The 24,199-nt window shown below is 42.7% G+C and overlaps 1 protein-coding gene across 7 annotated transcripts in view; it reads left to right on the top strand.

Moving 5' to 3' along the window:
* HCFC1 (host cell factor C1) overlaps positions 1–24,199 on the top strand; it is a 48,943-nt gene that overhangs the window by 18,417 nt on the left and 6,327 nt on the right. For 5 of the 7 annotated variants that reach the window (XM_075835421.1, XM_075835422.1, XM_075835425.1 and 2 more), the window contains exons 3-25: positions 757–917; positions 1,006–1,214; positions 1,325–1,409; positions 1,499–1,605; positions 1,688–1,867; positions 2,796–3,149; positions 3,234–3,385; positions 3,514–3,702; positions 4,010–4,234; positions 4,352–4,456; positions 4,803–5,022; positions 5,514–5,656; positions 5,744–5,882; positions 6,140–6,357; positions 6,796–8,533; positions 14,036–14,253; positions 14,364–14,802; positions 15,059–15,592; positions 15,729–15,838; positions 15,915–16,049; positions 18,038–18,223; positions 20,341–20,638; positions 20,768–20,831. In XM_075835421.1, the coding sequence (XP_075691536.1) occupies positions 757–917; positions 1,006–1,214; positions 1,325–1,409; positions 1,499–1,605; positions 1,688–1,867; positions 2,796–3,149; positions 3,234–3,385; positions 3,514–3,702; positions 4,010–4,234; positions 4,352–4,456; positions 4,803–5,022; positions 5,514–5,656; positions 5,744–5,882; positions 6,140–6,357; positions 6,796–8,533; positions 14,036–14,253; positions 14,364–14,802; positions 15,059–15,592; positions 15,729–15,838; positions 15,915–16,049; positions 18,038–18,223; positions 20,341–20,638; positions 20,768–20,831 (6,209 nt within the window). The remainder of the gene's footprint in view (positions 1–756; positions 918–1,005; positions 1,215–1,324; positions 1,410–1,498; positions 1,606–1,687; positions 1,868–2,795; positions 3,150–3,233; positions 3,386–3,513; positions 3,703–4,009; positions 4,235–4,351; positions 4,457–4,802; positions 5,023–5,513; positions 5,657–5,743; positions 5,883–6,139; positions 6,358–6,795; positions 8,534–14,035; positions 14,254–14,363; positions 14,803–15,058; positions 15,593–15,728; positions 15,839–15,914; positions 16,050–18,037; positions 18,224–20,340; positions 20,639–20,767; positions 20,832–24,199) is intronic. The other 2 variants (XM_075835424.1, XM_075835427.1) reach the window with 1 other exon arrangement.

Raw genomic sequence — 24,199 nt, 5'->3', positions numbered from 1 at the left:
GTGAACGGCGTCAATTTTAAAACTCATAGAACAATGGTGGGGTTTCAGGTTTTATTTTTCTATCCCCCCCCCCCCAATAAAAAGTTCCTAAAAAAATGGTGCCGTTAAAAAGAACCACTAATCCTGCAAAAAAAAACCAAGTCCTCATACAGCTATGTGGACGTAAAAATAAAAAAGTTAAAGCTCTTTGAATGTGACTATAGAAAAACAAAAAAAAATAGCTTTGTCATTAGGGCTTAAAATAGGCTAGTCACTAAGGGGTTAATATGGGTGTATCAACTACTTCCATGCATCCCGCTGGGCATTGGGTATTGCGGGTACCATGGCTGTGTAGGTAAGTAAATGTAGAAAATTCTACTTTCACTTCCAGAGTTTACTACGCTGACTCCATTGGATGAGCTACAAACCATAGGAGGTTTTTTTTGCGCGGTATACCAGCCTGATGTAGGCCAAAGGGACACACATTTGGCCTCATTCAGGTGAATTGAGCCCTATGGATACATGTACATCAAAAACGTGATGTGAACACACACTTATTTAAAATCGAAGTGTAGAGATGAGAATACGGTTGCACCAATGTTTTTGTAAAGTGTTCTCTGCAGTGGGGGATGTTAGTCAAACTATTAAAAAATTTAAGGAAGTATCTCCCAAAAATGTCATCTTAATTGTTAAGTAAAGATCCCCCTATATTGTGTAAGGTGGAATGGGATTTAAGTGCACACTCCTTACTAAAAGCTGTTCTTTACACTCATACAGGCAAGCAGATGGGAATGGAAGAGATTGAAAGCCAAAGCACCAAAAAACGGCCCTCCTCCATGTCCTCGACTTGGACATAGCTTTTCATTAGTGGGAAGTAAGTGTTACCTCTTTGGTGGATTGGCAAATGATAGCGAAGACCCAAAGAACAACATTCCCAGGTATTTCGTTTTTGGTTTTCCCCCTAAATGTTGTACATGTGACACAATTTTATTCACCTCCATATATAAAAATGTTTTAATTCTACAGGTACCTGAATGATCTCTATATATTGGAGCTCCGTCCTGGCTCTGGTGTTGTAGCCTGGGACATCCCCATAACATATGGCATACTCCCACCTCCTCGAGAATCACATACTGCAGTTGTGTACACCGAAAAGGACAGCAAGAAATCCCGCTTGGTTATATATGGTGGCATGAGTGGATGCCGGCTTGGCGATCTCTGGATATTGGATATAGGTGTGTTTATGTATTCATTTGGTGGAGTATCCTGTATGTTTACCATTGTTTAATTGTATTTGTGTAGTTTTTATTCTATAATTGTTGTAATCGGTTTGTGTTCTTGTTAGACACGCTCACCTGGAATAAGCCGAGTCTAAATGGCGTTGCTCCTCTTCCTCGAAGTCTTCATTCTGCCACAACTATAAGTAACAAGTAAGCTAGGATTGTCTTTTGTCCGCTTCTTGTATTATTAATGCCACAATGTACTAAATGTGATACATTTATCTTATTTTAATTTTCAGGATGTATGTCTTTGGAGGCTGGGTGCCTTTAGTAATGGACGATGTTAAAGTAGCCACCCACGAGAAAGAATGGAAATGTACAAACACCCTTGCCTGCCTCAACCTTGGTAAGTAATATTTGTGATTTTCATGGGAATGGCTAATGTACCCAAGAAACAGATTTTGACGCTTTACTTTATTCTATTGTAGACTCCATGATATGGGAACACATTGTCATGGATACATTGGAGGATAACATTCCCCGGGCTCGTGCTGGCCACTGCGCTGTAGCGATTAATACACGCTTGTATATATGGAGTGGTAGGGATGGCTACCGTAAAGCCTGGAATAACCAAGTGTGTTGTAAAGACCTCTGGTACCTTGAAACAGGTAATTGGATCTCTACGTATTTGCAGTATTTATCATATTTAGAATGCAATAACATTATTCTTGTATTAAATGTTTATTAGAGTGCTTTTAAAAAGCACCCAACAGCCTGTAGTGTTGAAATAATAACTTTCTAATGACTTAGGGTATGTGCACACGCAAAATAAAACATGGCTCAAAATACAGCGCTGTTTTCACGGGAAAACGTCTCCTGATTTTCAGACGTTTTCTAATCAGTCGTGTTTTTCGCTGCCTTTTTAACGGCCGATTTTGGAGCTGTTTTTCTATAGTCTATGAAAAATGGCTGAAGTGACATGCACTTCTTTTTCACGGGCGTTTTGAAAAAATGGCGTGTAAAAAATGCCCCGTCGGAACAGAACGGCTGAGAACACTCCGTGTGAACATACCCATAGGGGGATGGATTCACAGAAGGCGTAGATTTTATGCCACGGATTTGACTGCAGCAAATCTGTTGCAAATGGTGACATCTGCGTCAAATCGGCATCAAAATCCGTCCTGTGAATGCATTATCCATTATTTTATTTGTCCCCTGCAAAAAAAAAATGCCATGATCCCAGGTTAACCAAAAAATATACATTGTTCTGCATAGTAGGTGTCCTACACACAAAAATATGAATTGAAGTCTATTGAAAAAAATGCCATACCGAGAGCATGCTGGATTGTGAAAAGGGGGGAAAAAAAGCCACTGTTTGATAAAATGCCATGAAACAAGACGCTGTGTATGTAGACTCTCATATTTTACTATAAACGGTAAAGTCTATAGACATCTGGATGTAGTATGTTTGGTCAAAACGCGTAGAAAAACACCCAAACATGAGTAAACTTCTGCAGCAAGTACAAAATCTGCCGCGTGTGCAGGGTGACTAATTGTGCTTGGACCTAAAATGTCACTACATTTTGTCTTTTACAGAAAAACCTCCAGCGCCTGCTCGTGTTCAGTTAGTTAGAGCAAATACAAACTCTCTGGAGGTAAGCTGGGGCGCTGTATCAACGGCAGACAGTTATTTGTTGCAACTTCAGAAATATGACATACCAGCCGCTGCTGCTGCAATGTCGCCAGCCAATCCAGTTCCGTCTGTGCCACTGAATCCGCCCAAGAGTCCAGCTCCTGCTGCAGCTGCTTCAATAGTACAACCCGTAACTCATACCGGCATTACTCTGGTACCTCAGCCTGCCTCTGTGCCTCCTACAACAGCCACTATACAGATCTTGCCCACAATTCCTGGGAATCCAATTGCTGTTTCTGCTGCTCAACGTCCCCAAGGTAAATTCTTTTAGAACATTGGTTTTAATTGGAGCTAAGAACAACCGCAATGAACGGAGCATTAAATGATGTAATCTCTTGTAGCGGTCCAAGCTCTCCTGAAGGTAGGAGCACCCCAGTCTACATTGAACTCGTCACTCGTAACTGTTCGGCCAGCTACACAAGTAGGGAAATCGCCTGTAACTGTCACCTCTCTTCCTCCTGGTGTGCGAATGGTGATGCCCGCACAAGGGGCTGTAAGTATTTTAAGCCTTGTTTGCCAAATCTTGCCATTTTGAGGCATCCTACATGTTTGGTTTTTGTCTGCTAAGATTGCTTTAAACTCTTAAGGGAATATATTGTTTTGTCTTTGTTTACCTCAAAGACAATCGGTGGCAGCCAACCAATGAGTGGCATGGCAGCTCTTGCTGCAGCAGCTGCTGCTACACAGAAGATCCCTCCATCCTCTACAATGTTGAGTATGCCTCCTGGAACCACCATGGTAAAATCTGTTGCCATGTCATCTGCTACCACCACGCTCCCGTCATCCATGAAAATGGGATCTCCTATTATGGTAAGAAGTACATTTTGAAATAATTTAGAAGTCTGCTTGCTTTAAAACTGTGTATGGGACTTCTGGTATTAATAACGCTAATCGATTAGACACCTATAGATATTGGATTCAAATTGGCCATTTCTTCGCTAGAAATTTTGGTATGGGCGATCGTTTTGAGGTGGTCAATTACCAACACAAGGTTACAATTTTATACTAGGTTGAAATATGGTTGCATCACTTATTCTCCTTTTGACTTGTTGATTTATTCTATTCTTGATTATTTTAGATGTAGGTATTGTTTTAAGGGCTTACATTTTCTTTATAGGTCAGTAATCCAGCCACACGCATGTTGAAAACTGCAGCAGCTCAAGTAGGCACTTCAATTTCTAATGCAGCCAATACACAGACTCGTCCAATCATTACAGTGCATAAGTCGGGAACTGTCACAGTTGCACAGCAAGCCCAAGTTGTAACCACAGTAGTCGGAGGTGTCACAAAGACTATCACTCTTGTTAAAAGTCCAATTTCTGTGCCGGGTGGCAGCACGTTGGTAAGGTTTAAAAAAATTATTTTTTATTTTTTTTACAATTTAGGAGAACCAGACCTGTATATAAAATGTAATTGTATCACTGTTTGTCAATACTGAAGTACTGCATTTCTTTTCTAGATTTCAAATCTTGGTAAAATGATGTCTGTAGTCCAAACCAAACCAGTCCAAACCTCTGCTATAACAGGACAGGCCTCTTCTGGGCCCTTAACACAGATTATTCAGGTAATGAGTTTTTATAGTGAAGTAATTTAGGGTTTCTACAGGCAGCAGGTTTGTTGCAGAATGTTTTTGCGACTGAAAGTTCGTTCTATTCATCTAAATGGTATTGTTTCTGCAAGCCCCATTCAGATGTATATGACAGTTGCAGAAGTTTCTGCAACAATTCTGACAGGTGTGAATATACCATTTAAGGGAAACAAACCAACGTTATTTTGCATGAGCGTAGAAATATTTACTTAAACTTTTGCAGAATATAATTCCTGGCCATCATGTGCTATTGTCCTTTTTATAGATGTACGGTACTTTGACTCGATAATTTCCTGTAAATGTTGTATTTATTTTTTTATAGACAAAGGGTCCCCTCCCTGCAGGAACAATTTTGAAGTTGGTGACATCAGCAGATGGTAAACCCACAACTATTATCACGACCACTCAGGCTGGAGGAACAGGCACCAAGCCCACCATACTGGGCATCAGCAGTGTCTCGCCCAACACTACAAAGCCTGGAACCACAACCATCATTAAAACTATCCCCATGTCTGCCATAATCACACAAGCAGGATCAACGGGTGTGTCAAGTTAAATCTTGAATAATTTAGTCAATTTTTCCCCGTGACTTGAGTAGCATTTTATTTAGTTGTCATTTTTCCCAGTCTTCTGCTGTAGGTTTCTGATCATAAAACTTGAGGGATATTGAAGCGCCACTGTAGTGAGACAATGGTGCTTTATATTGAGAAGATGCCTAGAAAGAGCTAAAATAGTGGATGCAGAGCATCTGTTTTACATAACCCCTTCCCTCCCCCACCACTCCTCTGAATCGGATTTTACTGCTCCTGCAGTCCTCCGGAGAGAAGAGCCAGTCTGACAGCTTTAAATTAATGCTCACCGTTATTTTCACATCTCTTTGAAGATTGAATGGATGGGTACTGAGGGCTCAAAGATGAGAATTTAAATAATGTATTAAAACCTCAACCCTATTTTTGATACTGAAGAGAAATCCAAATAGTACAATATTTATTACTTCTTTGTAACTGCGTGCGTTTCTTTTTTTTTATAACAGGCGTTACGAGCACTGCTGGGATGAAGTCACCAATTACCATCCTCACTACTAAAATGGTAACTTCAGGCACTGGAACTCCAGCTAAAATAATAACCGCTGTTCCCAAGCTTACAGGAAGTCATGGACAACAGGGATTAACCCAGGTCTGTATACAAAATGTGAAAAAAAATAATTTTGTTTTTCTTTCTGAAATATTTGACATTGTAAATGCTTCTCATTTATATTTACAGGTGGTTTTGAAGGGGGCACATGGCCAGCCTGGCACTTTTCTCCGAACTGTTCCTATGGGTGGCGTCAGACTAGTCACTCCTGTGACTGTATCAGCAGTCAAGCCTACAGTAACAACCCTAGTTGTTAAGGGTACCACAGGTAATACTGCAGGCTGTGCATATCTACAAACATTTCATATCATATCATAAAAACGAACACTAAACAAAACATTTGACTTTATTGTCTTTGAATTGGGATAAAATGGCAGTAATAAAAACCACTATCAGGTGTTTTGTTTTTTTTTGCCATATTTTCTCCTATGGGATACATGAGTACATACCCTTTGTAGTATGTCATGACTAGATGCTTTGTAACAACTGTCTATGCTTTTGCACCTCTTATTTTATTTTAACCAGGGATGACCACTCTTGGCACAGTCACTGGAACGGTTTCATCAAGTCTGGCAGGAGCTGGGGTACACAACACTGCTTCCCTTGCAACACCAATAAATACTTTAGGAACCATTGCAACCCTTTCTAGTCAAGTGATCAATCCTGGAGCGATCACCATGTCTGCAGCGCAAACCTCTCTTACTGCAGCCTCTGGTATGAGCACACCAACAATCACTATGCAGGTATGATTTTTTTTTTTTGTGTGGTGTGTGTGTATTTTGAACAAAATAAAAAATAAACCCTGGGGAGTGTGTCATGCCCTATCTTGAAGCAGTTTCCGCCTTTAAACCTCCATTGAAATTAATGAGAAGCAGGAAAAACGGTCTGTTCGTTTTGACCAAACCATGCCTGTGGTTTTTGCATTGATTAACAAAACTGCCTGAAGAAAGTTATAAAAAAGTTTTAATTTCAAAATCTTCCTCAAATAATCTTGAAGGAATTTGGAGGCAGATTTTTTCTGCCAGACATATACCTCTGTGCGAACTAGGCCTTAAAATCAAGAGTGAGTACAAAGTATGTGTGTGAATCACAGTTTAGATTTCACTTATTGTTTCATTTCAAACGATTCCATTGTGTTTTTGTGACTCTGTTTTAAGTAATGTGAATTTTTCATTTTTCAGCCGATATCACAGCCAACCCAAGTAACTTTAATCACCACTCCTAGTGGCGTTGAAGCACAACCTGTGCATGATCTTCCTGTCTCCATTTTGGCTTCACCAACCACTGATCAACCAACAGCAACTGTAACTATAGCCGATTCAGGTCAAGGCGACCATCCGCCAGGCACAGTTACCCTTGTATGTTCCAATCCACCCTGTGAGACCCATGATACAGGAACTACAAATACTCCAACCACCACCCTTGTCAACCTTAGCAGAATTATACAGCAGCCTGGTGGCACCTTGCAGTTTGTCTGCGAAGGCCAGGAACCAGGAACTTTTGTAGCAACAGCGCTGGGTCAGGCAAACGGAAGTGTTGTTAGGGTTTGTTCCAATCCACCATGTGAAACTCATGAAACCGGAACTACACGGACTTCAACCACTGCAATGTCAAATATCAGCAGTGGACAACCAGGATCTGTTGTAAGAATATGTTCCAATCCACCCTGTGAGACCCATGATACTGGAACTACCCAGACATCAACTACAGCAATGGCAAACATTGGCAGCGGACAGACAGAAACCGTGGCTAATGTGTGCTCCGATCCACCGTGTGAGACTCATGATACTGGCACAACTCCAACTCCCACAACAGCAAGGTCAAATATTGGCACTGAACAGCAGAATGACCACTTGCAGAAACCACCAAATCATCCATGCGAGACTTTGCAGACCGTTTCCACCCATACAGTCATGACTGTCCCTGTTAATATTACCAGTGGTCAATCAGAAAAGGTACTACAAGTTTGCTCTAATCCATCGTGTGAAATCCATGAGACCAATACAACCAACACAGCCACTACCGCTACATGTAATGTGGCAGCAGAGCAGCCCGATGTCGTTCAGGTTTGTAATCATTCACCATCTGAAACTCACGAAACTGGCACCACTCACACACCAACCACAGCGAGATCAAATATAGGCACAGGCCTTTCTGAGAACATGATTCGAACACCAAACAACCCACCGTGTGAGACTCATCAAACCATTTCTACCAAAACTACTATGTCTGTGCATTCAGAGTTTAGTTCTGGGTCATCTAACCTCATTAAGGTAGAAAATGGTAGTGCAGTGTCTAGCAAAGAAGGTCAAAAGTCAAGTGCAGAACCCAAGGTACTCCTCTCCAATCTACCTTGTGAGACTTTGATAACTGGCACTACTCAAACTGCAACCACCGCTAAATCCAACATGAACTCTGGAACAACAGAAAATAACCAGCATAATGCTGGTGAGTCTTGTGAGACACTTCAAGCAAGTTCCACGTCTACAACTATGAGTTTGTCTGCAGGCGCAGCAACGGATAATAATCAGACTGCAAAACCAGTTTGTTCTAACCCACCTTGTGAGACTCATGAAACTGGTACTACAAACACCCCAACCACAGCAAGGTCTGGCACAGAACAGACTTCTGGTGACGGAACATGTGATACTCATCAGACAACTTCCACAGGGACGGTCATGTTGGTGTCAGAATCTCAGTCCAACAATTTGGAATCACGAGTATGCTCTAACCCACCATGTGAGACTCATGAAACGAACACCACCAACACTGCAACTACATCTAGTTCCAACATGGGAAGCAATCAACCCCCTGCAGATCCTGCACAACAGGTCTGCTCAAACCCACCTTGTGAAACGCATGAGACGGGAACTACCCATACTGCCACAACAGTCACCGCCAACATGGGAGGCAATCAAGGTAAATTCTCACAATGTTTTACTTGACGTGCAGAATTACTTCACAGGTGCTCGAATTGTTCCATATTGCTATTGTGCCAACTTCCTGGTTAACCGTTATTAAAGAGAACCTTTCACCTGCCCATACATGTGCACCATGTAATAGGCAGGGCTGCACAAACACTGTCTCAGGATAAAAATTTTAAAGTACCTTCCTCCGTTATTTATAGATCGGTGCCGTTATATTTGGTGCCAAACATGTAAATAACCCCCTGAACTGTCAATGAGGCATGTAAATGTCATGGGGGGGGGCGTGTTACTATCGCCGTGACACTGTCCAAACCGCTACGGACAGTGTCACAGCTGCTTGTGCTGTGTAGTCTCCTTCACTGTCTGACAAGAGCACACGCATCGCTCCGCTTCCACGGAACAGAAGAGAAGAAGAATGAATTCTTCTGTTCCGTGGCGGCGGGAGTATCGTCTGCAGCGACATCTGAGCTGTGTGCTCGCCCGCACGATCTCACTCTTCAGGTCTCGGCAGACGAGAATGACAAGACTGAGTGATCTTTCGTGAGATCACTGTCTTGTCATCCTTGTCTGCCGAGTGCTGAAGATAGTGCGGGCTCGCACAGCTCTGACGCCGCTGTCGACAATGCTCCCACCGCCACGGAACAGAAGAAGAACTCTCCTTCCTTCTCCTCTTGTGTGGCAGAGCTCTCCTCTCTCCAGCTCTTGTCACAGTGAAGGAAAGACTGATCTCGCGAGAGAGATCACACAGCACGGGCAGCTGTGACACTATCCGTAGTGGATTGGACAGTGTCACAGCGATGTTACACGCCCCCTTGCCATTTACACACCGCATTGACAGTTCAGGGGGTTATTTTAAATATCGTGCGCCAAATATAACAGCACCGATCTCTAAATAAAGGAGGAAGATAGGAAACTTTTTTTTTTTAAAGTGAGACAGGGTTTGTGCAGCCCTGCCTATTAGGGTATGTTCACACGCAGTGTTTTCAGACGTAATTCGGGCGTTTTACGTCTCGAATTACGCCTGAAAAAAACGCCCCTAATATGTCTACAAACATCTGCCCATTGCTTGCAATTGGTTTTACAGTGTTCTGTTCCCACGAGGTGTCATTTTACGTGTCGCTGTCAAAATACGGCACGTAAAAAGACGCCCGCGAAAAAGAAGTGCATGTCACTTCTTGGGACGTTTTTGGAGCTGTTAGGATAACTAGAAGAGGTTAATAACTGGGTTTTCCCATCAGACATTTATGACATAACCACAGGATATGTCATATTCCTCTGGGACCCGCACCTATCTCTGGTACGGGGCTCCCTAAACCCTGTTCTACTGCTGTGTTGTCGCTGAATCGTGTGATTTCCGACCATGAATTACGGAAACAGCGGGGCTACGCGGTTTTCGTAACTCCCATAGTAGTGAATGGCCGTTATCTTACACGGGTGGTATTATAGTAGTTATTTCACAGCGAGACCCGGAGCACTTGCAGGCTAACTCGCATACCGGAATAAAGTTAATTTTCTCAGCAATAAAGATGCTGTTTAGAGACACAAAGTGGTCTCGTGTTTCTAAGTGCCCTACCAAGCCCTGGGAGTCGTTAGGAAGGCTTAATTCTGATGACCTTCCTATAAGTTAAATCCTTATGCTATTTTGCAGCATGATCACGCACAATACTATACATTCCAATAACCTTTTTAGCTTTGGTGTAGTATAGTCCCCCGTCCCCCCACATTAACATGGGATGAGAGCAGCGACATGTGCTGTATACAACAGAGCTGCACAGGCCAGATGACTACTGCGGTCTTCGACACTCGCTCAGAAAAGTTATAGCAGATATAGCATTACGTCGTGGCCCCGCCTATTGTCCTATTAGTCCCTGCTGGGTCTATGTGCACAAGGCCAAATGCAGACAGCACAGCCATATATTAGACCCACCAGACCCTTCCTACTCAGAATTTGTTAGAAAATTTTAAAAGATTTTCCTAGGCAGTTTGTAACGTGTGCCTTTATTGACCAATAATTCTTAGGCCAGCCAATCACAAGATGGTTTGTGCCCAACAGACCTCGATATACGCCTCTTTGGGATCTTTGACCTCTTATTTTACTGCCCTGATGTATACCGCCAATAATAGAAATTAGTATACAGGAAAGGGGAATGTTGGAAAAGAGGGAAAGATGTTGAGATATTGAATGTCCGGCTGTGCTAATAATAATTACCAAATAGGGATAGGGTGAGCGGTCCCTTATGGAACACCCTATAACATCAAATCCCACTTAGCATATGATATAATATAGAGCTTTATAAAAAAACAAGTGGGAATGGAGAGGGATAGTGAATTTAAATAAGTCTGAATTTTAATATTGGGTATTCTAACAGCAACAAATGGTATATTGCCATGAAAGCAAGTGCTGGAGTAAATAATGGCAACAGTTACAAACATTGAGTAACCTAGGAGCCAGAATGTATCAATTCAGACTTTTAGAAGACACACTGAGTGTAAAGTAAACACGCACACTTGTCTTCTAGGAGAAGGTTGTTGCTCTTTGCATGAGACTTGAACATAGCTGTGATTAGTGGGTTAAACTAATGACTGGCACAAGAACGTGAAACAGAAACTGTTGCATTTAAAGTGTAGCTAAACGCTTGACAAACTTCTGACCTGTCATAGTGACTTGTCAGAAGTTTGGATTGGTGGGGGTCCGAGCACTGAGAACCCCACCAGTCGCTAGAACGAAGCACTCGTGTGAGCGCTCAGCCGCTTCGTGTCTGTTCGGCTTTTTCCGGAAATAAAATGTATCGGTGTAAGGACTCAATAGAAAGTCTATGAGCCCGTACTCCGATACATCGGCTTTCCGGAAAAACTGAACAGACACGAAGCGGCTGAGCGCTCACACGAGCACTTCTGCTGCTTCGTTCTAGCGGTTGGTAGGGGTTTCAGTGCTCGGACCTCCACCAATCCAAACTTCTGACATGTCACTATAAGGTTCAACTATTTGAAATTTGCAAGTATGGTCTTCAGTGTCAGCCTTATTTTTTTGAGCATAAATCACAATGAAGAAGCAAACCAAAAGTGCAGCAATATTATAAGTCGCTGTCACTCGTTTATAGCAAGAGCAAACTCCTAAAGCTTGTGTGTCAAGCAGAAGTCACAGCAATCAGCTGTTATGTAAGAGAAGCAGCGATTTTGTATGCTGCTCTCTCCCCACACTGTCACTGCAAGCAGGTGTGCAACCCAATATACACTGCCCAGTTTTCAGTGTAGCGTAACGTCTCGCTAGTCTGTTGAAATTGCTCCGCTATGCAAATGCTGTATTTAAGGCAAGCTTAAAACCCGGCTGTAGATTAGGGACAGCTTAATCGAGGGATAAGTGATAAATGCTCCTAGCCTTGAACTTTATTTGCCCCGCTCTGCTTAAAAACAGCATTCGCATAGCGGAGCAATTTCCGGTGCGGAAAATCCGCACAGGTCATGTCCTATTTCTTTATTGATTTTGGGCTTCTTGAGGTTGCTTTTCTCATTGGAAACATATTGTGTTAAACCTTCTCTGCTCTCCTACTGCTCTTGGTACAAACTGGGGCTGAGTGCTCAGCAGGGGGTATAGCCCACTGGGAGGAGCCACATATTTATTTCTTTTTTTATACATTTACCTATTGTCAGACTCCTAGTGACAGCGGCCTCTACCCCCATGGTACTGTTTCCTCCAGTGAATTCCACGAGAAAGGGAATTTACTGGCAAGTACAAAAATCCTGTTTTATTCTTGAATACTAAACATAAAATCCTTTTCTCGTCCAGTCCATTGGGGGGACACGGCTCCCACCTTTTTTTCATATTTGATAAGCTTGTCATTTGGACAATATTGTTGTCCATTTTTTTTTTTTTTTTTACCTTGTGTTCTATTTCTGTACAGACTGAATGAGCTTGGTGTCTGTAGGAGGGTTATATCCTGTAGGAGGGGCCAGCACTTATTTTTTTTAAATTAACTTTACACCTCCAACAGCATATACCCATTATCTGTGTGTCGCCCCCCCCCCCCCCCCCCCCTTCCCCAATACAGTGAGTTTCTGTAACTCTCATAAAAGTAAATAGTAGTTCTGGAAACAAGCACAGCGGTCTCTGGACCTCGGGAGCTACGGGAACGGTATTGCTTGCTATAGGGGGTAGAAAAACACAACTGTTTTTAGAAAACCCGGCCGCTTCTTAACGCAACAACTGGAGCCCAGCAAGCAAAAGTTAGCATGGGCTCTAGAGATAGGTACGGGTCCCAGAGGTGGGACCCGCATGTATCTAACATTTATAGCATACCTGTGGATATGCCGTGCATCTCTGAGATGGGAATACCCCTGTAAGGACACAGAATGGAAAATGTCTGTTTCCAAAATCTTATTTATTTTTTAGAAGGCTTTTCTCTTTTTTTCTAAGAGTAGCAAGTTCATCTGTAACCCAAAATATTTAGATACTACAATACTTGAATATCCCTTAAAGGAACAGTGTCACCAAATTATTATTTTTTATATCAGTTTTATGTTAGGGTTTTATTAAAAACGTTTATATTTATTTGTGTGTTTGTGTGTTACTTTTTTCTATTTTTACACTTTTTCTTCCCTATGGGGGCTGCCATTTTTTTTTTCATTTCTGTGTGTGTCGATTAACGACACATACAGACATGGAATACGGCAGCTCCAGTCCCATAGGGAATGCGAACGGGGCCCGTTCCATCCACTATGGTGTACGCCGTGTGTGTGGGAACGGCGCATGCGCCGCTCCCACACAGTCCAATTTGAAATGCGCGCCGTCCGGCGCCATTTTCCTGTGGACCGGAAGTCGCGGCCGGACAGTAAGATTACTACTTCCGGTCGCGGCTTCCGGACTTGTGCACATGGAGCAGCGGCAGCAGACAGAGCGGACGGACCGGAGGGAGCGGCGGCGACTGGAGCAGGTAAGTGATTTCTGTGTATGTAAGTGTTATACTGTGTGTTTACTAGTGTATGTAAACCTTCTACACTGTGTGTTAGCTCAAAACATGGCGGCACACAGTGTAGGAGGTTTGACCGTTCAAACCCCTCGTTTCTCCCGGCACTAGCCAGGATAAAGGAGGGGGGGGATTCTGAGAGCTCACTAGAGCGAGGGATTTTTTCCCAATTTTGCAGCATAAAGCAATGTGGTTGCTTTACCACATGCAATGCTGCAATTTTGGGAATTGCTCCATCTAGTGACCAGTGCTGGGAAATATTATAAATTGAATCCAATTTATAATATTTCCTGACAAGTGAAAAAAATTAGAACAATGTTTAATCACCCACACACTAAATGTTTAACTAAAAAAAAAAAACATGTTTTGCTGGCAACACATTCCCTTTAAAGACAACAGATTACAGGTTCATAAAGTTTCAGGTCACTTGTTTGTTTTGGAGACCATAATATTCCAATAAGTTCTCACTTGTGTATAGTGTAGTAAATGTGGACACCTTTTAATTGGTTTATGATATTTTTTGTCTTCAGACCAGTCACCAGCTGCTAATGGGCAAGGAGGGCAGGAGACTGTACCCACTGAGGAATCTGCCCCAAGTAGCACCTCCAGTGCCATAGCTGCCACAACTCCTGTTACTATTGTAGTAGTGGAAGCCGCCTCTTCTCCAGTAAATTCAGCTGTTCCAATAGTCTCCAGGGCATTGACAACTGTAACACAATCAACACTGCTACCTGGTCCATCTGTATCGGTAAGTTTATAGGAGTGTATACTTCATGTCATATGCATTTTTTTACTTACCTGAACTTTTTTTTTTACAGTCTTAGACATTCTTCATTCTCCTTTTCCCCCTCCTTCCAGAATATTGCATCTCTGACAGACCCGCCCTCTGAAGACAGTGTGCAAGGTTCAGAAGCCGTACCTTGCCCTGGGCAAAGTGACGCGCCGCTTGCTTCTGACATCCTTCAACGTCCTGAAGATGTTCAGGCAGAACCGGAAGCACAAGCTATGGACGCTGCTGTGCCAGAGCATAGCGAAGCGGAGCTACAAGCTGCAATGGAAGCAGAACGTGTCCAAGAGGCTGCTGCAGCTGCTGAGCAACAGGGTGTAGAACAGCTGTCCCTCCCTCAGGAACTTATGGCAGAGGGGCAAACAACCACACTCTTGGTCACAGGGTTAACACCAGAAGAACTGGCAGTTACTGCTGCAGCTGAAGCTGCTGCACAGGCGGCTGCTACAGAAGAGGCACAAGCCCTGGCTATTCAGGCAGTTCTGCAGGCAGCACAGCAAGCAGTGATGGGTAAGTACTGTAGTGTGTGTGTGTGGTGAAATTGTAATCACGTAGATTGTCTGCAGTGCGTAACTATAATAAAGTAGGTTTTCTTCTTTCACACTTGCTGCTAAATCCTTAAATTATATTATGATATCCATAGAAATGCACATCAAAGCAATTCTAAATGCATATCCAAGTAAATATTAAGGCAAGTAGCTCCATAGATAATTATGTCTATCTACTGCAACTCGTATTTTTGTTTTTGTCCCTATGGGTTTCCAAGCAGCAGCTGGAGAGCCAATGGACACCTCTGACGTGGCTCATGCGGAGCTGCGTCACCTGACGTCTGAAGGACCCACCACCACGATACCCATAGTTCTAACACAACAAGAACTTGCAGCTTTGGTTCATCAGCAACAACAATTACAAGAAGCTCAGCATCAGCAACAGTTACAACAGCAGCTTCAACAGCAACAATTGCAGCAACAGCAATTACAGCAGCAACAGTTACATCAGCAGCAGTTGCAGCAACAACAATTGCAACAGCAGCAATTACAGCAGCAGTTGCAGCAGCAACAGTTGCAGCAGCAGCAGCAGTTACAACAGCAGCAGTTACAGCAGCAGCAATTACAACAGCAGCAGTTACAGCAGCAGCAATTACAACAACTTCAGCTCCAGCAGTTGCACCATGTTCCTACAGAAGCCTTGGCACCAGCGGACAGCCTCAATGATCCTGCGAGTGAGAGCAATGGGCTTAATGAGCTTACCAGTGCAGTGACCAATTCTGTGTCGCTTCTACCATCTACTGCTACAGACCGTAAGTCATATTTTTTTTATAGTTAATCTAACAGAACACATGATTATTATTTTTTTTTTACTAGCAAATTTTAGGTAAATGATTTGTTGGACAAATTCTGACCGTAAGATTTATTTTTAATTTTTTGTATTTAAAGGTTTGGCTTCAACTAACGCATTCACTGCACCTCAACCTGTGGTGATCGCTAGTCCTGCCAAATTGCAGGCGGCAGCAGCACTTGCTGAAGTGGCAAACGGCATTGAGTCAGTAAGTTAATGTTTGAATGGTCAAAAGGTGCGTCTGACGCAAACACAATTTTAATTGTTTTTCATTTTATTTACAGAAGCAAGACTCTCCACTGCAACAGCCTAAAGCTCCATTAAAAAAAGAAAATCAGTGGTTTGATGTTGGTGTTATCAAAGCCACCAATATGATGGTCACACATTACTACCTGCCTCCTGATGATTCTACCAATGATGTGAGTAAAAGAATATTTACTTATGATGTGCTGACTACTTCAATGAGACCAGAGTTTTGTTGATGCCTGTGGCGTAATGATTTCACTATTTGGGTTCTGGCAGATAAGGGAGGTAAAGGTTTGATCTGTTCCCCTGGATGTATCAATATGACCTGTCAACTCTCCTGAAGTCTGTTTAAGTACCGTATTTTTTGGACTATAAGACGCACCCAGGTTTTAGACAACAGAAAATAGGGAAAAAAAAAATATTTTACTACTAAAACTATTGGTTGAAAAAAAATAATTTGGGTTTTTATATTTTTTTTTCACCGTGTGAGTCGAACAATGCTATATTGTAATAGTTCTGGCTTTTATGGACGCAGCGAAACCAATTTTTTTATTTTTACATTGTGCTTGGGGAAAAATGGGAAAAGGGTTGTTTGTTTTAACTTTCTTTATATTTTTTTTTATACTCCTAAAAATGTATCTAACTTTTTTTTCTTACACATTTTATTAGTCCCCCAAGGGGACTTGAACCAGCGATCATTAGATCATCTATCTAACATTTATGGCCTATCCTTTGGATATGTAATGAGAAGACCCCTATAAATGCAGCGGATGCTATTGACTGCGTCATTTAACTAGTTAAAAGGCCAGGAACAGCGCGATCGCCTTTCCTGGCTGTGAAATACAGGTGACGCCTGTAGTGTATGGAGCGGGCTCAGCGTGTGAGCCCGCTCCAAACATCCCCTTTCTGCTCCGTGATGTGCCGGCACATCATGGGTCGGGAAGGGGTTAAGTTAGAAGCGGTCAGGGGGCCTGGTCCCTTGACTGCTGACTGTAAGGGCAGATACAGACGAACGTTGCGTTTTTGCGCGCGCAAAAACCATTTGACAGCTGCGTGTGTCATCCGTGTATGATGCGCTGCTGCGTGATTTTCGCGCAGCCGCCATCATAGAGATGAGGCTAGTCGACGCCCGTCACTGTCCAAGGTGCTGAAAGAGCTAACTCTTTCAGCACCCTCGACAGTGAATGCTGAACACAATATCGAAAAACCTGTTGGAAAAAAAAAGAAAGGTCGTACTTACCGAGAACTTCCCGGCCGTTGCCTTGGTGACGCGCCTCTCGACATCGGGCCCCACCTCCCTGGATGACGCGCCCGTCCATGTGACCGCTGCAGCCTGTGCTTGGCCTGTGATTGGCTGGAGCTGTCACTTGGACTGAATTGTCATCCCGGGAGGTCAGACTGGAGGAAGACGCCGGGAGTTATCGGTAAGTCAGAACTTCGTTTTTTTTTCTACAGGTTCATGTATATTGGGATCGGAAGTCACTGTCCATGGTGCTGAAACAGTTTAACTCTTTCAGCACCATGGACAGTGACTATCGTCGCGTACCGATAATTTTTTTGCCGGGTTCGGCCAAAACGAGTTCGGCCGAACCCGGTGAAGTTCGGTTCGCTTGTCCGGCTCCGCTCATCGCAAAGACACTCCGTTTGGATGTTCGGAAACAGAAAAGCACGTGGTGCTTTTCTGTTTACATTCATCCTTTTGACAGCTGGTGCGCTGTTTCAGTCGGTTCGCACGGAAGTGCTTCCGTGCAACCTGCGTGGTTTTCACGCACCCATTGACTTCAATGGGTGCGTGATGCGCGAAATACGCAGAGTTATTGAACCTGTCACGCTTTTTGCGCAGCAGACAAACGCTGCGCAAAAAGCACGGACTGTCTGTACTGCCCCATAGACTTGTATTGGTCCATGCGTAGCGCGTGAAAACCACACGGCCCGCACGGACCGAATACCCGCTCGTGTGAATCCCCCCTAAGACGCATGGACTTTTTAGCAAGATTTATTTTTTATTAAAATAATTTTAATAAATATAGTGTTGCATGTATAATCTTGGTTTACTGCATAAATTGTGCATGACTCCTAGTACTATGTACTTTATCTGTTAATTGACCACGCTTGCAATAAATGCTTAACTACTTTTTTATTTTTATTTTTTAAATTACAGGATGACTCCGGTGCTCTTCCGGATTACAGTCAGTTAAAGAAACAAGAACTTCAGCCAGGCACTGCCTATAAATTTCGTGTTGCTGGTATAAATGCCTGTGGTCGTGGACCATTCAGTGAGATCTCGGCCTTTAAGACCTGTCTGCCTGGTTTCCCAGGTGCTCCATGTGCCATAAAGATCAGCAAGGTAAATATAGAGTTGAGGGGGGTGTTATTGCCGTACCTATGTAGTAGCTTAAAGAGGCTCTGTCACCAGATTTTGCAACCCCTATCTGCTATTGCAGCAGATCGGCGCTGCAATGTAGATTACAGTAACGTTTTTATTTTTAAAAAAAACGAGCATTTTTGGCCAAGTTATGACCATACATCGGGGCGTTTTTAATACTTTTACTAGCTGGGCTTTCTGATCAGAAGTATCATCCACTTCTCTTCAGAACACCCAGCTTCTGGCAGATCACGCTGTGACGTCACTCACAGGTCCTGCATCGTGTCAGACGAGCGAGGACACATCGGCACCAGAGGCTACAGTTGATTCTGCAGCAGCATCGGCGTTAGCAGGTAAGTCGATGTAGCTACTTACCTGCAAACGCTGATGCTGCTGCAGAATCAACTGTAGCCTCTGGTGCCGATGTGTCCTCGCTCGTCTGACACGATGCAGGACCTGTGAGTGACGACACACTTCTGGCAGAAGCTGGGCGTTGTGAAGAGAAGTGGATGATACTTCTCATCAGAACGCCCAGCTAGTAAAAGTATTAAAAACGCCCCGATGTACACACATAATACACGCCCAGTTGGACTTTTACTTTTAAACACGCCCACTTGGACTTTTGCAAGCCTCATTTGCATAACTACAAAAATGGTCATAACTTGGCCAAAAATGCTCGTTTTTTTAAAATAAAAACGTTACTGTAATCTACATTGCAGCGCCGATCTGCTGCAATAGGAGATAGGGGCTGCAAAATCTGGTGACAGAGCCTCTTTAATGAGAAAATACACCAAATGGCCAGAATTCTCTCATTAACCGTTATGAAAATGAAGTTTTGTGTTTTTTATTAACATTGACTATATAGTAGTAATACATGTTCAACTTCTTATTTTCCCTTTTTTTTTTTCTACTGTGCTGTGCTAAAACCTTTTGCAACATAGAATCCATCTACTATCAGTCTAGCTGTTGTGTGCTGATTCTTTTATTTAATTATGGCTTGTGTGAATATCCCCACCTGTTATTCATAAACCCGTGAACAATAGTTTGCGTAAAGCGTACATAACTTCTCAGGGGACTGTCACATGTGTGTACACGAGGAATAACACGATTTCTGGCTATTGTGACTTGTCTATGGCATTATTTATCAGTCTTCCCCTCTGCAGGCTCTATCTCTAATTCTCAGTGGTCTCTGAGAGAGTGGATGGAGCCGAACTGCTTTCTTGTCTTCTATACACAGCGCACATAGACAAATCATTTTACAATTATGCATTAAATAGTAAAACTCTGAGAAAAACTGCCACTAAAAATACTTGGGGATATTGGTGGACAGTGAACTTTAGCAACCAGTACCAAGCAGCTGTTGCCAAGGCAAATAAAATCATGTGATGCTTAAAAAAAGGCATAAATGCTCATGACCAGAATATAGTTTTGCCTCCTCCTATACAAATCACTAGCCAGACCACACCTGGAATATTGTGTACAATTTTGGGCACCTGTGTATAAGAATGACATGGCTGAACTAGAGTGGCTGCAAGGAAGGGTGACCAAGGTTATTAAGGGAATGGGGGGATTGCAGTGCCAAGAAAGATGATAAAATTGTTCCGTTTAGAAAAAAAGACCAGATTAGGGGTGTTCTAATTACAAAGTATAAACTTATCTTATTACACCTGTAACCATGACAAGGGGGCATCCTCTGATGAAACCTTCTTTCTCTACATGCATAGATGGGGATTCTTTACTGCAAGGGCAGTGAGACTTTGAAACTCTTTGCCACAGGATGTTGTGATGTGGTTCTTTGTACGCCTTTCTTGAAAAATATAATATTACAGGTTATGAGTACTAGATTCTGGAGATGGGAAGTTGATCTGGAGATTTATTCTGATTGTCATATTTGGTGTCAGGGAGGATTTTTTGTTCCCTAATTGGGCAATTGGCATCTGCCTCGTGTTTGTTTTTTTTTTTCTGCCTTCCTCTGGGTTAACACGATAGTTATAGGTTGAACTTTCCTTTTTCCTTTTTTTTTTTTTAACTATGTAACTTGAAACTTAGGTCATCTGCAATGTAATACATAATACTTGAATTTATTTTGACTCTTGCAGAGCCCTGATGGTGCTCACCTCACGTGGGAACCGCCTTCTGTCACTTCTGGGAAGATCATAGAGTACTCAGTCTATCTTGCAATTCAGAGCAGTCAGAGCAGTGGAGAACAAAAAACAACACCAGCTCAGTTGGCCTTCATGCGAGTATACTGTGGCCCTAATCCTTCCTGCCTGGTGCAGTCCTCAAGCCTTTCAAATGCTCATATAGACTATACCACAAAACCTGCCATCATCTTCCGCATTGCTGCACGTAATGAGAAGGGCTATGGACCTGCCACCCAAGTTAGGTGGTTGCAAGGTATGTTGGACATGGAAGTGTGTGTCTTTGTGTGGTTTTGTTATCATTTATTTTTTTTATTAAGTCTAGTTTTTATTTAGGTTGGTCAAGGGGTTATTCGTTAATCTGCTTTTAAACTTTTGCTTTTAGAATCTAGCAAAGATGGTTCAGCTGGAAAACCCGGAAATAAGCGGCCAGTGTCTTCTCCAGACATGTAGGTATTCTATTAACTAACTGCTAGCTAAATTTGGTTTATGATTCAATGTTCCTTATGATTGTACTATTTACCCCTTAACCACTGGCCATAAGTGTTTTTATGGGGGGGGAATTCAAAAAATAAAAAAAACCGTACTGCGGGATAAATCCACTTTTTGTTTCTTTGGGGGGTGGGGGAACAGCGGATCATGCAGCCACAGGTCGGGTGCCCGGCTGTCAGGCACCCAGTAGACAAGGTAGAAATGTTTCTCGTTAAAGTGTTCACTGGGGATACCGTACCATGGCTATAGGGCGCTGACACTAGGTAAACATAGTGTGTGGCTCCGCCTAGTGGGCTATACCCTCTGCTGAGCACTCTGCATCTCAGTTGTAGCCTAGTTTCCATAGGAGGTAGACATGTTCTGCACTGCAGGCTATTCTGCTAGATTTTTTTTTAATTTATTTTTATAAGGTGCAGAGTGGAATCCCCTGCGGGCGCTGGGTGGAATGGATTCCCATTGTTTCAATGGATGCCCGCCACTTTGGCGGATGCTCTTCCCACTGATCCTCAGTGGATGGCCACCACTTAAAGGGAATGTGTTGTCAGCAAAACATGTTTTGTTTTTTTTTTAGTTAAACAATTAGTGTGTAGGTGATTAAACATTGTTCTAATTTTATTTAGTCAGAAAATATTATAAATTGGATTCAATTGGATTCTAATTTATAATATTTTCCATTGCTGGTCACTAGATGGAGCCATTCCCAAAATTGCATGTGGTAAAGCAACCACATTGCTTTATGCTGCAAAATTGGGTAAAAATCCCTCGCTCTAGTGAGCTCTGAGAATCCCCCCCTCCTTTATCCTAGCTAGTGCCGGGATAAACGAGGGGATTGAACGGTCTAACCTCCTACACTGTGTGTCGCCATTTTTTGAGCTAACACACAGTGTAGTAGGTTTACATACACTAGTAAACACACACTGAAACACAAACCTACATAGAAATCCCTTACCTGCTCCAGTCGCCGCCGCTCCCTCCGGTCCATCCGCTCCGTCTGCTGCCGCTGCTTCATGTGCACAAGTCCGGAAGCCGCGACCGGAATTAGTAATATTCCTGTCCGGCCGCGACTTCCGGTCCACAGGAAAATGGCGCCGGACGGCGCGCATTTCAAATTGAACTGTGTGGGAGCGGCGCATGCGCCGTTCCCACACAGCGTCGTACATGATAGTGGATGGAACGGGCCCCGTTCGCAGTCCCTATGGGACTGGAGCTGCCGTATGCCATGTCTGTTCTTGTCGTTAATCGACACATGCAGAAATGGAAAAAAAAATGGCAGCCCCCATAGGGAAGAAAAAGTGTAAAAATAAAAAAAAGTAACACACAAGCACACAAATTAATCCAAACGTTTTTAATAAAGCACTAACATCTTTAACATATTAAAAAAAAAATTGTGGTGACACTGTTCCTTTAAAGAGAACCTTTCACCTGCCCCATACATGTGGCGCATATAATGAGCAGGGCTACACAAACCCCGGGGCACTTAACTTTTTTTTTTTTTTTTTTTATACACTCCTCCGTTATTTAGATATCGTTGCCGTTATATTTGGCGCCCCATATTTAATTAACCCCATGAACTGTCAATGGGGCATGCAATGGCAAGGGTAACACGGCTGTGACACTGTCAAATCAGCTACCGACAGTGTCACAGCAAGAGCTGGAGAGAGGAGAGCCTGTGCGGCACATGCAAACTCTTCTCTCTCCGGCTCTTGCACTGGCCGTAGCAGTGACACGCCCCCTTGCCAGTTCGGTAGACAAGTACAAGACTTATTTCTCACGAGAGATCAGTCTTGTACTCGTCTGCCGAGAGCTGAAGAGAGCGTGTCATGCTGTGACACTGTCAGTAGCGAATTGGACAGTGTCACAGCGACTTTAGACGCCCCCTTGCCATTGCACGCCCGTTCATTGACCGTTCAAGGGGTTATTTAAATATCGGGTGCCAAATATAACGGCACCGATATCTAAATAACGGAGGAGGGTAGAAGAAAAAATTAAAGTACCAGAGGTTTTGTGCAGCCCTGCCCATTACATGCTGCACATGTATGGACAGGTAAAAGGTTCTCTTTAATGTTAGATCAAAATAAGTTAGATTCTAGCAGGCTCAAATATAAAGTGTATTCTAATGTCCCCCTGATGTTTTTTTAAAATTGTTTAAACTTGAAAAAAATCATTGTTTTTACTCGCAAAAAACAATTCTGAAAAGAAACACTGTGTAAAAATTATAAAAAAATAATAATTAAGAGTTAAGTAATGCTGCTTTTATTTTATAAAGCTTTTTCCACCCTTGGGCCTCATGCACTTGACTAGCCGTGTGCATAGTCCGTGCTTATGAAGGGTTTTTATTTTGCAAATGTAGGAAAACAAAACCTTTTACATATTTGGTATCCAGGTAATCGTGCCGACCATTGGATAAAGGTAACATGTTCTTTATGCCGCATAGTGAACGGCGTAAATTTATAACGTGAAAAACAATGCTGGAATAGCTGTTTATTTCAATTCTTTCCTAAAATAAAGTTAATCAATATATTATATGCACCCAAAAATGGTGCGATTGAAAAATACCAGTCCCGCAAAAAAAAAAAGCCCTTATACAGCTATGTCGAAGGAATAAAAAAAAAAAAAAAAGTTACGACTCTTCGAGCGTAACAGTGAAAAAACAAAAAAATTCCTTGGTCAATAACGTGCAAAATGGCCTGTCATTAAGGGGTTAAGACCCGAAACACATGCAGTATTAAAGGGTTAATAGCCCACGAAATTAAACCTAGTCTTCTATGAGTAGGCTAGTAATATTTTAGAAACATGTGTATGATGTGGTCCATTAATGAAGAATGTTTTGGCGTTTGCAGATAACCATTTCACCTCTTTACTGTAGACTGTTTAGTTCCTGACACAGTAGTGGGTGGTTTGCAATTGGTTTAAAGAGGCTCTGTCACCACCTTATAAGTGCCCTATATTGTACATGATGTGATCGGCGCTGTAATGTAGATTACAGCAGTGTTTTTTATGTAGAAAAACGATCATTTTTTTCGCAGTTATGACCTATATTAGATTTATGCTAATGAGTTTCTCAATGGACAACTGGGCGTGTTATACTATATGACCAAGTGGGCGTTGTGGAGAGAAGTGTATGACGCTGACCAATCAGCATCATACACTTCTCCCCATTCATTTACACTGCAGATAGCGATATAGCTATATCCATTTGCAGTCACATAAACAAACTATAACGCTACTCATGTGTCATGACAGTGAATATACATTACCTCCAGCCAGGACGTGACGTGTATTCATTCTCCTGACCACTTCTGTAGCGTCTCTGTGATTTACAACA

This window comes from Rhinoderma darwinii, chromosome 8 (assembly GCF_050947455.1).
Source record: "Rhinoderma darwinii isolate aRhiDar2 chromosome 8, aRhiDar2.hap1, whole genome shotgun sequence".
NCBI lineage: Eukaryota > Metazoa > Chordata > Amphibia > Anura > Rhinodermatidae > Rhinoderma > Rhinoderma darwinii.
Note: the sequence above shows the minus strand (reverse complement) of the source record. Positions and strands in the feature narration are given on the sequence as shown.